General features: G+C 41.3%; 1 protein-coding gene across 1 annotated transcript in view; it reads left to right on the top strand.

Moving 5' to 3' along the window:
* Positions 1-12,279, top strand: part of DPM1 (dolichyl-phosphate mannosyltransferase subunit 1, catalytic) — a 29,958-nt gene extending 17,679 nt beyond the window's left edge. The window contains exons 6-9 of the mRNA XM_064276219.1: positions 1,770-1,865; positions 7,456-7,524; positions 10,714-10,828; positions 11,719-12,279. Coding sequence (XP_064132289.1) covers positions 1,770-1,865; positions 7,456-7,524; positions 10,714-10,828; positions 11,719-11,823 — 385 coding nt within the window. The 3' untranslated portion in view covers positions 11,824-12,279. The remainder of the gene's footprint in view (positions 1-1,769; positions 1,866-7,455; positions 7,525-10,713; positions 10,829-11,718) is intronic.
* The last annotated feature ends 3,197 nt before the right edge of the window (positions 12,280-15,476 follow it).

The raw sequence follows: 15,476 nt of genomic DNA, 5'->3' as shown, positions 1-15,476 counted from the left end.
ACCACCCAGTCCTTTCTTGGTAGGCCACAGACACTTCATTTGCATAGTAGGCTATAGTCACTACATTTGCATAGTCTATTCACCAATTCTTGCAAAGCGCCTACCAATCACAGGGCAGGGTGCAGCCCAGGGCCTTACAAAATGTATCAAACCACAAGTTGTTTACAGCTTACCCAGGAAATGTCAGTCAACCCCGACAAAAGTAACAAACCCTCTGGGATAGAAAACTAGGGCAAAGGTAACTCCTCAGGGCTTAAGGGACAAATCCTCTCAAGCTGTTTTTCCGAAGAACCAGGGCAAAAGGCCACATAAAGGATCTCATTTCTCTACAAGGTGATAAAACTAAATTCTTAGAAACCCTGAGAGACCACAAAACACCTCTCAAAATAAAAACTTGGAAGTTGTTCTAAATGTAAGCTAAATATACAAAACCAAAATCAGATCATGTAAAAACACTCCTGGGAGTTTCCGTCACACATGAGGGGAAAAAATCGAGACTCCTTACCTTGCCCTCCTGGGCGCTACGTGATCTAGCCCCTTTCTGCCTTTCTGAGCTCATCTCGTGCTCCCTCCACTTTGCGTACAGGCGTATTCTTTGCATTTCTGCGTTCACGCAGAGTTCTCTGTCTCCTTTGTCTGAAATGCTCTTTTCCTGCTTCTTAATGGCTAACTACTTCTTATCTTTGATCTCTGCATAAAGTCACCTCAGAGGCCTTCCCTGACCACCATATTTTTACCATAATCAAAGTTAACGATCAACCAACTAAGAAAAATACTTTGAATCTATAGTACAAAGGACTTAGATCTCTAATACACAGAAGGCCTTTTAACCTCATAAGGAAATAGAACCAGTGGAATAGAAAATGGGTAAAAGATACAAACAGACTATACGTAGAAGAAATCAGAACCAGCTAATGAACTTCAGATGTTCAACCTGGGATATAAGCCGGGAAATGCAAATTAAAGTAACTGCATGTGAACTATCATATTACCTGTTAGTCTGTCAAAAGTAAAACCTAGAGCGGTAACATCCTGTGCCAGTGAAGATGGTAGAAAATGGGCACACTGATTGCTGGAAGCATCAGTTGCCAGAACCTTTTTGGAAAGTAATTTCTGGCGATATCTGTTAGAATTTAAAACATTCATAAGCTTCGTTTTAGTAATCCCATTATGTTCCTTCTTGTGGGGCCTAAGCACCAGGATATCCGTGTATAAGAACGCTGATTGCAGTACTGTTCACGTACTTTAGAAACAACCATAGGGATATGTGAGTTGAATATTCTTTTGCAACTATTAAAAAGAATAGGAAAGATCACTGTTGACTTGAATGCATGTCTGTGATGTGTATTGTTAATTGATGAGAAGTAAGTTGCAAAATGTACTTTTTTGGATTCCGGTTTTTAAAAAGCAACCACTATACAAATGTGTCTTTAAAGATCTGGAGCAATATCAGGGTGTTAGCACAGGGGCAAGGAAAGAATATGGCCCCAGGGGAGGGAAAGAGTTAATAATTTCATTAATACGTTTTTGGATGGTTTCGTGTGGTACAATCAGCAGATACTACTATTTTGTAGTTTTAAAAATCAATAAAAAAAAATCAGACGTTTAAAACCCCTGCTTTGAAAGAAGGTTTTTCAGTAGTATAGTCCATCTGTTGTCTTGGCTTTATGGTTTTTTCGTGCTGGTCTTAAAAGATTTGTGTTGCCTTTGGCTTATAACCATTGAAACCTCAATAGCTTTTTCTAATTGTCAGCTAATTTTTCCCATAGGAAGCAAAAGGAGGGTAATTTTGACATCGTCTCTGGAACTCGATACAAAGGAAATGGAGGTGTATATGGCTGGGGTTTGAAAAGAAAAATAATCAGGTATCTGTGTGTGCTCTAATTTCTTTATCTTTTCGTGTAACTGCTGCAAATACATTTCTAACAGGTGTTTGGGTTATATTGCCATGCTGTGTTGGGATTTGTGAGACCAGATGATAACTTGTGAATAATATTCCCAGATAGCTTCTTCCCTACAATTTTTCCTATGACTGGAGTATTTTATTAAGTGAACTATGTATATTTTTGGACTAAATAAGTATTTTTTTTTTTGTATGTACATTTTTATCATTTTAAGTAAATAAGCCACTCCAGAGTTTCAATAACCGTAAAGTAGTGAGGCTTTGGAGTCACACAGACCTGGGTTCCGATCCTGGTTTTGTCGTTTATCTGTGTCACCTTGCATATTTTGCTTTTTCTAAGCATCATTTCAATTAGAAAATTTAAAACAAGTCCACAACACCCAAGATATGACCTTGATTATATCCCGCCTGAATTTAGAGACCATCTCAGGAATAGATTTGATGCATTGAACACTAATGACCAAAGACCAGACAAGTTGGGGAATGAGATCAAGGACATCATATTTGAAGACAGCAAGAGGCCATTAAAAAAGACAGGAAAGAAAGAAAAGATCAAAATGGATGTCAGAAGAGACTTTGACACTTGCTGTCGAACATAGAGTAGCTAAAACAAAAAGAAGAAGTAAGTAAAAGAGCTGAACAGAAGACTTCAAAGAGTGGTTGAAGAAAAAGTATTATAACGAAATGTGCAAAGACATGAAGTTAGAAAACCAAAAAGGAGAGAACTGAAGGAAAAATTCAAGCCTCAAGTTGCAATATTGAAGGATCCTACAGGGAAAATATTGAATGATGCAAGAAGCGTCAAAAGAAGATGGAAGGAATACACAGAGTCACTGTACCAAAAAGAATTGGTCAGTGTTCAACCATTTCTGGAGGCAGCACATGATCAAGAACCAGTGGTACTGAAGGAAGAAGGCCACGCTGCACTGAAGCACTGGTGAAAACAAGGCTCCAGGAATTGACAGAAGAACAATTGAGATGTTTCAACAAATGGATGCAGCATTGGAGGCGCTCACTTATCTGTGCCATGAAATTTGGAGGACAGCTGCCTGGCCAACCGACTGGAAGAGACCCATATTCATGCCCGTTCCAAAGAAGGATGATCAAACAGAATGCAGAAATTATCTAATAATATTGTTAATATCACACACAAGTAAAATTAGGCTGAAAATCATTCAAAAGCAGTTGCAGCAGTACATCTGTAGGGAACTGCCAGAAATTCAAGCCAGATTCAGAAGAGGATGTGGAGTGAGGAAAATCATTGCTGATGTCAGATGGATCATGGCTGAAAGCACAGAATACCAGAAAGATGTTTACCAGTTGTCATGAATTGAATTGTGTCAACTTGGTTGGGCCATGGTTCCCAGTATTGTGTGATTGTTCGCCGTTTTTTCATCTGATGTGATTTCCTATGTGTTGTAAATCCTGCCTCTATGATGTTAATGAGGCAGGATTAGAGACAGTTACGTTAATGAGGCAAGACTCAATCTATAAGATTAGGTTGTGTCTTAAGTCAATCTCTTTTGAGATATAAAAAAGTGAGCAGAGAGACACAGGGGACCTCATTAAAAAAAAAAAAAAAAACCCAAACCCAGTGCTGTCAAGTCAGTTCTGACTCCTAGCGACCCTGTAGGACAGAGTACAACTGCCCTATGGAGTTTCCAAGGAGCGCCTGGCGGATTCGAACTGCTGATCTTTGGTTAGCAGCTGTAGCACTTACCCACTATGCCACCAGGGTTTCTCATATCACCAAGAAAGTAGTAACAAGAGCAGAGGGTCCCTGCGCTGAGAAGCTCCTAGTCCAGGAGAAGGTTGGTGACAAGGACCTTCCTCCAGAGCCCACAGAGAGAGAAAGTCTTCCCCTGGAGCTGGCACCCTGAATTTGGACTTCCAGCCTCCTAGACTATGAGAGAATAAATTTCTCTTTGTTAAAGCCATCCACTTACGGTATTTCTGTTAAACAGCAATAGATGACTAAGACACCTGTGTTTTATTGACTGTGTAGAGGCATTCGGCTGTGTAGATCATGAGAAATTATGGATAACAATTGTGAAGAATCCCAGAACACTTAATTATGCTCATGCAGAAACCATACATAGACCAAGAGGCAGTTGTTCAAACAGAACAAGGGCATACTGCATGGTTTAAAGTCAGGAAAGGTGTGTGTCAGGGTTGAATCCTTTCACCATATTTACTCAGTCTGTATGCTGAGCAAATAATCTGAGAAGCTGGACTGTATGAAGAAGAATGTGGCCTCAGGATTGGAGGAAGACTCATTAACAACTTACGATATGCAGATGAGACAAGCTTGCTTTCTGAACCTGAAGAAGACTTGAAGCACTTACTGATGAAGATCAAGGACTATACAGCCTTCAGTATGGATTGTACCTCAACATAGAGAAAACAAATCCTCACAACTGGACCAATAAGCAACATCACAATAAATGGAGAAAATATTTATGTTGTCAAGGGCTTCATTTTACTTGGATCTACAATCAATGCACATGAAAGCAGCAGTCAGGTAATCAAATGACTTACTGCATTGGGCAGATCTGGTGCAAAAGCCCTCTTTAAAGTGTTAAAAAGCAAAGATGTCACTTTGAGGACTCAGGTGCACCTGACCCAAGTCGTCTCGTATGCATGCGAAAGCTGGATGATGAATCAGGAAGACCAAAAAATTGATGCCTTCGAATTATAGCGTTGGTGGAGAATACTGAATATACCATGACCTGCCAGAAGAACAAACAAATCTGTCTTGGAAGAAGTACAGCTAGAATGCTCCTTGGAAGCAGGGATGGCAAGACTTGTCTCATGTCCTTTGGGCATGTTATCAGGAGGAGGACATCATGCTTGGTAAAGTAGAGGCAAACACTCGAGGAGATGGATTGACACAGTGGCTGTAACAGTGGGCTGAAGCATAATGACTGTGAGGATGGCACCAGTCTGGGCAGTGTTTCGTTCTTTTGTACATAGGGTTGCTACAAGTTGGAACTGACTGGACAGCACCTAACAAGCTTCACATTTCCTATAATATGGAAATAAAACCTATCTGTGTACAACAGGCCACACCAAAGCTGAGTGGTGTCAAACAACATTGATTTATTATTCTCCGGTTGCTGTGGATTGGCTGGTGATACCTCTGCTGGTTTCACCTGGGTTCATTCATGCAGCTTCCTTCAGCAGGAGGGTCAGCTGTGCTAGAAGGGCCAAAATGGCCTCACCCATAGTCCAACAGTTGATCCTGGCTGTTGGCCTGGGGCATCCCAGCTCTGCACTTGGCCTCTCATCAACCAGAAAGTTAGGTTGGCTTCTTTACAAGCCATTCTCAGGGCAGCATCCAAGAGTACAAAGGTAGAAAGCTTCAGGGTCTCTTGAGGCCTAGGCTCTGTGGCTTGCACAGTGTCAATTTTTGGCAAAAGCAACCCCGTAATCAACAGGTAGAGAAATAGAACCCAGTTGTTGATGGGAAGACCTGCAAAGAATTTTTGATCATAGCTTATCAACCTTTCAGAGTTGTTGGGAAGATGAGATGAGTTTCTGTCTATACAGGGTTTATATACCCAATTCATAGGAAACCCTGCTGGCGTAGTGGTTAAGTGCTATGGCTGCTAAGCAAAAGGTCAGCAGTTTGAATGCAACAGGCGCTCCTGGGAAACTCTATGGGGCAGTTCTACCCTGTCCTATAGGGTCGCTATGAGTCGGAATCGACTTGATGGCAATGGGTTTGGTTTTTTGTTGTTGTTGTTGTTGTACCCAATTCATAGCGACCCTATAGGACAGAGTATAACTGCCCCATAGGGCTTCCGAGGCTGTAAATCTTCACAGAAGCAGATGAGCAGATCTTTTCTCCTGCAGAGCCGCTGGATGGGTTTGAACCTCCAACCTTTTGCTTACCAGCTGAGTGCTTAACCACTGCACCATCAGGGCTCCTAAAGGATCTATATATAGCTTCTTTCCTTTTATGTAATAATAGGTAACATTTATAGAAATCCTTACTAATGTTGATATTTTTTATCACCCACTTCAATCCTGTTAAAGATTTCATTAAGGTAACCTCAATTCTCTCTCTCAACTAACTGTAGAACTTTGAGCAAGTTATTTAAAACATTTAAGAGCCTCAATAGCTTTTTCAGTGAAATGAAGAAGTTGGATTAAGACAGTACTTTTCAACCCCAGTTAAACATTGGAATGGTGTAGGGATAAAAAACATACACACACAACTGCTCCTTTACCCTTGGTACATTTTAATGAAGAGATCTCAGTTTCAAAACCCATTACCTGTCAGCCCACACATACACTCTCACACTCATTTGAGGGGTAAACTGCATCCTGGAATGTTTTTGTAGCTATTAGAAGCACGTTGATGAGGGAATTGTGTTTTATAGCCATCATCTCAGCATTATCCCTGTGACATCTACCTAAAAAAACAGTTGCTGTCGAGTCAGTTCTGATGCATGGCGACCCCATGTGTGTCAGAGTAAAACTGTGTTCCAGAGGGCTTTCAGGGACTGGTTTTTCAAAAGTAGATTGCCAGGCCTTTCTTCTGAGGTGCCTTTAGGTGGACTCAAACCACCACCCTTCTAGTTAGCATCGGAGCACTTAACCATTTGTGTCACCCAGGGTCTCCATGACATCTACCTGACCTTGTGCTTATTTGCATAAAGCTAATCTTTCTTATGAGGCCTTTGGTGGTTCCCTCGGCTTCGAAGAGAAACTTTTCTCTCCCGGCTACCCCTGAAAATTCTGAGGACACTAAAATGGCTGCAGTACAAAAGTCATTCTCTCCAGGCCCTTTGACATCTTTGTAAATGTTAGTGTTAGGTGTCAGTCACTAATAGTTGTCACTGATTGAATATCCAGTGGTGTTTGAAGCACATACCCTGAAATCATGGAATGAGCCCGAGGTCAATTTCCAGCCCCCAAAACAAAACCCGGGGTCGATTCTGACTCATAGCAACCCTATTGGACAGGGTGGAACTGCCCCATAGGGTTTCCTAGGAGTGCCTGGTAGATTGGAACTGCCGTCCTTTTGGTTAGCAGCCATAGAACTTAACCACGATGCCACCAGGGTTTCTGAGGTCAGTTTCCAGGGATTGCCAAACACCAAAACCTTCTCCCACTTATGCACCTTCTTTGAAAGAAAGCAAGCCGTTTTTGTGCAGACTGATGTTACCTTGGTGAAAACACAATCCCTGTATGCTCATTGGAGTCTGAAACGGAAACTCCGTGCTAACAGATGTTCATATTTCTAGATAATAGCTGTTGGTCAATATTACCAGAGCTTATTTAAAAAATCTGTTTTAGTTCTTAAAGTTTGGAAAGATGGTTCATTCCGAGTCCCTTCTAAATTTCATTTTTCAAAGAAAAAAACATCCTTGTGTTCTCTAAAAGCGTGAAGTATCAGATCTCCTTTTATTGACTAAACACTTCTCTTTTTTCAAGTGAATTAACATTTTTGTGAAATTAGTAAGGCATTTTTAACACACGACTCTTGGATGTGTTTCTCCAGAATAAACTGTTTTATAAGAAAATTTGATTGTTTTTTTTGGCAGCCGTGTGGCCAATTTTGTGACACAGATTTTGCTGAGACCGGGAGCATCTGATTTAACAGGAAGTTTCAGGTACTGTGAAAACTCTTAACTTTGTATTGTCTACTCTTTGTCACTCCTTACCTAAACTCGCTTTATAATCACTTATTTCAAAGAAATGCTTTGTATTTTTAACCCCTTTTTTGTTCTGAGAGTTAAAAAAAAGCAGACTGAAGTTTCTTAGAAGCAGATAATGAATTCTAAGTGCTTTTTTAAAGGGAGAAATACTGTACTTTTTAAAGAGCATCAGTGGCAGGGCTTAGGTTAGTGTGCTTGTTTCCGTTAGTGTCAACACTTAACCCACAGGAGGACCATCCGGGCCGGAGGTGGCCCCTCACTGCTCCTTGGGAACAGGACTGTTACTGATAATGTGCTCCGAAGAACTGCAGCCAGTCCAGTGATGTTTAGCAGTTTATATGAGTATAGCATCGTCTGCAGAAAGGTTTTAAATCTTTAATATTTGTGTAGAGCTTTCTCAGTTATCTTGTTCTCCGTATATCCAAAAAGTTTCTTGTTTAATTGGACCAAGCCCTCCTTTGTGTTTTCCATGTTTGCTTTGGGGGGGTTTTGGTTGTTTGTTCTATCATTTTAGACTTGCTGCAGTAGCTGAACTGCTGTGTGTGACCATGGCAAGTGACTAAAGACTGCCAGGTTTTTTAGAGAAAAACATAAAATGCCTGTTCATCTATTCTAAGATCTAAACCCCATGCCTTAGTTAATGATTTCTATTACCTGATTTTTTTTCCATTAAATAAGATAAATTCTTAGGTCCTTCATTAAATCCAGGAAAATCTAGGTCCGTAAGTATCCTAACCGACAAAGATGAATAAGTTAGGAGCCAGCTGTCGAAGGTGCCAGCACCCCTAGTGCAGCTGCAGGTATGTGGAGCAGCAGTGCAGACGACGAGCCAGAGCTTCACAAGTAGAGAGGGAAGCCGTGACAGATCAGAGGCCCCATGCAAATGAAGTCTCTAGAATTGAAATCAGTTAGAAAGCAGAATTTGGTGTCTAAAAGATAAAACCAAATCCTTTGCCGTCAAGTCGACTCCAACTCATAGCGACCCTGGAGATAAATAAACCAGAACTCAAACTGGTTGCCACTGAATTCATTCCAACTCACGGTGACCTCAGGTGTGTCAGAGTAGAACTGTGCACCATTGGGTTTTCAGTGGCTGATTTTCAGAAGCAGATCTCCAGGCTCTTCTCCCAAGGCACCTCTAGGTGGACTCGAACATCTAAGCTTTCAGTTGGCAGCTGAACGCATTAACTGTTTACACCACCAGGGACTCCAAAAGATAGATAACCCATTGCCATGGAGTAGATTGACCCTATAGAACAGAGTGAAATGCCCCATAGGTTTTCCAAGGCTATAATCTTTACGGAAACATACTGCTGCGTCTTTCTCCCACAGAGTGGCTAGTGGGTTCAGACTGCCAACCTTCCTGTCAGCAGCTGAGTGCTTAACTGCTGTGGAACTAGGGCTCCTTCAAAAGATAGACAGGGGCCCCATAAATACATCCCTTCAGCTCCACGCTTCAAGGCAGAGGAATAATGCGTTATCTAATTAAGGTCTCTGACTGCACGCAGCAACAATGCAAAGAATAGTGGTACTCCCGAAATCTCTGGAAAGAGGGGCTGGCCAGTGTGCATTTCACAGGCCCTGGTGTTTGATTGTTTTGAGTGAAGAGCCAGGGAAATTGGAGATGGGGGCTTTGCTTTTTGGCCTAGTTCCCCCAGTCACTTCATCAAAGGGTTGACCACCTCTAGGAAGCTCTGCACGCAGGAAGTATTTTTGATTATCTTCAGTGTGCCAAAAGAGTAAAAATTTCCTGTCCTCATGGAGTTTACACATTTAATGGGATTAGACCCACGCTTATGTAAAATATATGCAATGTCACATGTGGATTATGCTGTTGAAGAAAAAAAAAACTGCAAGGAGAGTTAACCGTGGGAATGGAAAGGGAGGGGGAGGGATGAGCTGGAGCTCTGGATTCCACGTAGTGAGAGCCCTGGTGCGGTGTCCTCTATGCAAGTAACAGAGAAAAAGTGAGCCAGTTAAAAATGTGGGTTTTTAAAAAATACTTTGAAAACTCTTATCTCTTCAAGAGTAGTGATTTATTAAAAACATGCATTTATTATTATTTATTAAATACATATATCAAAGTACAACTTGTCATTAGAAGGCATGTGCCTTTTATCAAACAAGACAGGGAATCCGAAAAGCACTGTAGTCTGCCCTAAAGTCATTTCGTAGCAAAGACCACCTGGATGCTAACTATCCTATTTATGGGGCTATATGGCTTCGTGTATATAATTTTACTTCATTAGCCGTCATCTTTAAGGTATTGTGGTGGGGGAAAGGGTAATGAGGAGAAACAGATGTCTTAGAAAGTGATTCTTAAGGGAAATAAAATGACTGTTAAAGGGAAAGAATTCCTAGCTGAATTCCAGATTTAAAGATTGTGCTGTAAAACATTGTATTGTGGCCAGATAGTCTTCCCCACCCCATGATTCCATCCTTCTTCCTTCACTTAATGCCATCTGACGTATCACATATCTTTATTTAGTTTCTAGTTCACTGCTAAAACCCCAAAGCATGAAAAGTCGTTAACCCATTGCCGTGGAGTTGATTCTTGGGTTGTAAATCTGGGGAGCTCTGTGTTTGGCTTGTGGTCCATCTCAAGTTAGGCCACACATTGACCCTTTATAAACTTCTAACTGGCTCTAGGTAAAACTGGTTGTGGGGCCTAGTTTCTGTCTTAACCTAACTGGCAACCAGGCTCATCCTAGAGAAGGGACTCAGGAAGATCTTTTTCTCAGTAACTGGGGTCTTTCTTATCATCCAGTTTATAGTGCCACTTTATCAACCTCTGTCAATTCTTTTGTGCCAATATTTTGGAACACTTTCTCCTCTTTCAACTTTAAAAGTAAAATTTAAAAACTGAAAATAATGGGAGGTTCTGCTTCAAATGGTTCACTTTACCATATTTTAATAATTTCAGATAGTATGATAGAAAATTCTCTTAAAAATTCATTTCCAAAATGATTTAGCAAATATTTCCTGACAAATGCATCATAATCATCAGTTATGAGAACTTTTCTATATACAAATTGGCAGTGAAAGTTTTAGGCTCTACAAATACCAACAAACATTTTCAATGGTCAAGATATGTAGGCAAGTGTTTTTATCCACATGTTCACATATAATTTTAATTTCTTACAGATTATACCGCAAAGAAGTTCTACAGATATTAATAGAGAACTGTGTTTCTAAGGGCTATGTCTTCCAAATGGAGATGATTGTGCGGGCGAGACAGTTGAATTACACTATTGGCGAGGTATGGGATGAAAATCCTTCATAAGGAAACAGTGAGCTTTAGACTTTTTATATTAAATTGTTTTAACTTTCATACTACCAAATTAACATGGAAGACTTCCCGTTGTTTAGACTGTCCATGTACTCAAAAATGAAAATTCAAATCCCTTTTAAATGTGCTTGACCGACCAAGGTTTAACACGTTAAAGGAAAGGAGCACTCACATATAAATAATTAAATGTGGCTGGTACCTTGTCCATCCCGGCCTTTTCTTTTGACCATTAGCACTGGTGGGATGAGTCTCTTCATGGCATTTCCTCTTGCCATAGCTAGCAACCACCCTACTTTAGAGTGAGTGGTGAATCCTATGTGCCAATTTCCATGAGTAGATGAAAATTACTAGGGAATACCAAGCGAGGCAGAGAGATATCTTAATATTTAGGGTGAGCCAGTGAGCTCCTTGGGAAGACGGCCCTCATTTTAACACTGATACCCTTAATCAGAGACTCCTTGCTGTCCAGTCAATTCCGAATCATAGTGACGGTGGCGTAGTGGTTAAGTGCTATGGCTGCTAACGAAGGGGTCGGCAGTTCGAATCTGCCAGGCGCTCTTTGGAAACTCTATGGGGCAGTTCTACTCCGTCCTATAGGGTCGCTATGAGTCGGAATCGACTCGAGGGCACTGGGTACTGGTTTTGTTTTTTTACCCTTAATCAAAGGAAGAAAATGGCTAACTTGAAATGCCACTTGTCTTGTGGCAGTTACAAGCCTTTCACATAATGCTAAAACATAGTGATAGTTAAATTTGACACATAACTAAAAAAATTCAGTGAAAGGCCATTTTACTTGTGGAGTATAGTTTTTCTTTGAATTGCAGCAAGACTGACTTTAATGTATATATTTTTTTAACCAGGTTCCAATATCATTTGTGGATCGTGTTTATGGTGAATCCAAGTTGGGAGGAAATGAAATACTCTCTTTCTTGAAAGGATTATTGACTCTCTTTGCTACTACATAAAAGAATTCATGTATATTTATCATGTTCATTTCAATTAAAGCATTAAAGAAGCCTGGTTGATGATTTTTATAAAATGTACTCTCTTAGAGCGTAAATCCTAAGGTAAGGTGAATTTCATGTAAATCTTTTTTTCTGAAGAAATTCCACCACTTAATATTTCAAATTGAATTATCAAAATGAGCAGTTTTCTCAATTTTCATTTTACTGTGTTACGATCTATAAATAGATGTATATGGTTTTCTTTTGCATAAAATATTGCTACTTTCATTAGAGTATGTGAACGCAGAATATCTTATATGGGGAAGAGTTTAAAATATTCTTTATAAGAACTGAATTATAGCTCTTTGTACCTAACATACATCAGAAGAGAAATGTTAATTATATTCATGAAATGTAAATGACCGTTTCTGTATGAACTGGAAAAAAAAATACACACTTTTGCCCTTTGCTCAAAAATGTATCTCATATTTCTTAAACCAGCTAAAACAATACATTTAGAATAAAATTTTAGGGTTTTGGTTCTTTGCAGTTATTGAACTGATGAAATATTTCTTCTACTAAAGCAGGTCTAAGTATGTATTGTGAATTGGAAACGGCATGGTGGCAGTTGATTGCACGGCTGGGTTTTTTTTTTTCCCCCTGCTTCTAAGCAATAACCTCTATAAGTAAGGAAAAATATTGAAAGCACTGAGGCACAAAATATCTTACTGAATTACTTTTATAAAGATTTTTCTCTCAAAATATTTGTTTTTATATTATTTCAAGACCCTCACCAAAGCACTTATCTTTTCTAATATGCAAAAAAAAAAAAATCCCTTCCCTATAGCTCTTCTCTCCATTCAGAAGGTTGTTCTGCCAGTTAAAACACAGGTTGTTTAATAAAGCCCAGTGCACATGTTCTCTTCACTTACCTTCTCTAAAGGTAGGTATTTCAAAAAAGGTCAGTTTCTAATGGTACCACAGATTTTGGAACCTGCTGTAGGTTTTAAAGTTTGGATGGATAAGACACACCTTGAGCAAATAAGGTTAAGATCAGGTTGATTCAACTTTGCAAGTAAAAGGAAGAGATGTCTCTAAGTTATCTAATAATCCTATCGAGTGAACAGTATTCTTAATTACTGCATTTTCCAGGTTTAATTTGGCTGCCCAAGAAATTTAAAAGTCTGAGTTGTCATTTGCATTTCTCTCAAAACAGATCCTACCAGAAATGAATGCCAGACTATGAATTCTTTGGTGTCATTTTGAACATTAAAATCCCCTCCCTCCCCATAGTTGATTGCATAGTACACATTCCAGTAAGGGCCACTATTTCCCTTTTGCCCAGAGCTATTCAGCTGACCCACTGGGGGACCCACCTTTCTTTCAGAAATGATTCCTCTCATGGGAATCTCCTTAAAAAACCAAAAACCCAGTGCCGTCCACTAGGAAATTCATCAGTGTTTGATGTAAACTCTTTAGTCTTAAGCTAACAATAGAAATGTAAATATTCTCAATGATTTTCAGTGTTACTCTGTTCCAAATCTATTCTTTCTAACCTAAATGCAAAGTTAAGTTTTCAGTATCCAGTGTGTGGAAGAGATTAAGTTAACTACCTCAGAAAACCCACAGTATAGTATTGCCTTTCATACCTCACTAGAGCAGGTAACTTTTGTCTTTTTAACCTTTTCAGTTCTTACTCCCACAATTATTACAGTGTCATCACCATTGGGATTTATTGTAAAGAAAGTTTTTGAGCAGTCATTTAGAAAAGAATCTGGACTATTTAGATGCAAGTTTGTAGTAAATCTGATGACTTACATACTGGGAAAATGTCTAAAACACATCTGAATCCAGCATCCCTTTTTGCTTTATAAATGAGGTCAAGGATGAAACCCTGATGTTTTCTATTTGTATGGTCACAGTATGAAATCTAAGCATATCTAAGAAAAACTAAAGATAAAATTTGTATTAACTTTTGCCTGTCTTCTGCTATGTGTAATCCATTCTTCATCTTTGTTCCTCTTAATGAAATGCTTTGCCACCACCCCCCCTTTTTCTTAATGTTTTTCAGCCATTGTTTTCAAGTACTTATTTGGTTTGCATAGATAGGTTTTATCAAAATTTCAGAAATTAATGGAATACTGTAGTAAATAAAAGACTTCGTTAAACTAGCTAACCATAGTCTTAGACAAAGGTCTAACTACAGTTTGATATTATCAATTCAGATTCTTTTGAGATGTTAAGTATGGTTTGAGAAATAGCAAGACAAGTGTAACAGCACATATTAAGAAGCTGTTATTCCTTCCCCGTTGGTATTTACTTTTCAATATGCGTAACCAAAGATACGCTCTCAGATGTACTCGACTATAAAAGGTGGCATCAAAAATGTTGATAGTGTATTGGTTGGGGTTGGCCTAAATTTCCATAGGCAAAACTGCGCGGTATCATGCTATCCAGATGGAGAGCACAAAGTCATTGTGCCCAGGAGCACAAACTGTAGTTTTCAAGGATCTTGTGGAGGCCCATGCCAACAGCTTCACTAGTCCAGCGGCCTCAGACACTGGAGATTCCATTTGTTTTCTTCAGGCCAAAAAGAGACCATCACTGTGACTTGGAAAGAATGGCAAGTCCCAGGACAACAGCCAACCTTCTGTAAAAATAAGCCCCCATCTACGAAAAACCCCACCCCAGCAGGAAGGGGTCGGGCCATCCATGGGGTTGTGGTCCATCTCAAGTCGTGTGCAACAGGCCCTCACACCTCATTTAAGGCAGGAGGCGTCAGGCACCGCCAGCCAGGTGCCCTGCTTCTTCCCGCCGCTGCCCGTCCTGTAGGCGTGGGGCCTCCGAGCACGTGGAGCCGCCCCGGGGCTGCCCCGCACACCCCCCTCTCGCTAGATGTAGTCCAGGCTCTGCTGGGCCCGCGCAGGGATTCCCAACACGGCCACCTGACTGAGTGCTGGGAGTGCTGCGGCCCGCTGCTTCTGCCTCCGCCGCCGGGGCTGCGGCCAGAGGAAGGCGGCCGCCGTGCACAGGGGCCCTGGAAGCGCACTGCGGCCATTATCCACGGCGCCTCCTAGTGGGTCAATGGCAGATTCTCTTGGTTCTCGCGATAGCTCCCTCTCAGTGGGATTATATAATCCCCCTCAGGCAGGGTGGGGGAGTGCTAGTGGCACCCTCCCTCAGAAAAAGTTAGGAGCAAGAATTGGTGGGAGTAAGGGAGCGATCCCCGGAGCTTCGGGGTAAAAGGGTACTATTCCCCACTGCCCCCCCCCACTTGGCTGGACAATGAGTCCTCTTATTCTAATGAGGCACTTACGTCACTTCCGCTCTTTCTCGGCCGCCATTTTGGCTAGGGCAGGTTCGGGGACTCGCTCCGAGGCGCTTGTATTGTCTGCTGAGGGGAGACGCGGGATCAGCCCCCTCCCCCGCCCGTTGCCGCCGCCGCCTCCACCGGCCCGGTCTCCCCTCCGCCGCCCGCCGGGATCCATGAGCTGAACTCCCACCCCCCGGTCGCCGCCATCTTGTGCCCCTCCCCCTCCCGCAGGCAGCGCTAAGGGGGATTTTGGCGTCTCCTCAGGCACAGCTCCCTCTCTCGGTCCCCACTGCTGAGGAGCGAGAGGAGCGCGGCCGCCGCCAGCCTGCCCGCGCCGGTGAAGCCGCCTCTCCCCACACCC

This window comes from Loxodonta africana, chromosome 24 (genome assembly GCF_030014295.1).
Source record: "Loxodonta africana isolate mLoxAfr1 chromosome 24, mLoxAfr1.hap2, whole genome shotgun sequence".
Taxonomy (NCBI): Eukaryota; Metazoa; Chordata; class Mammalia; order Proboscidea; family Elephantidae; genus Loxodonta; species Loxodonta africana.
Note: the sequence above shows the minus strand (reverse complement) of the source record. Positions and strands in the feature narration are given on the sequence as shown.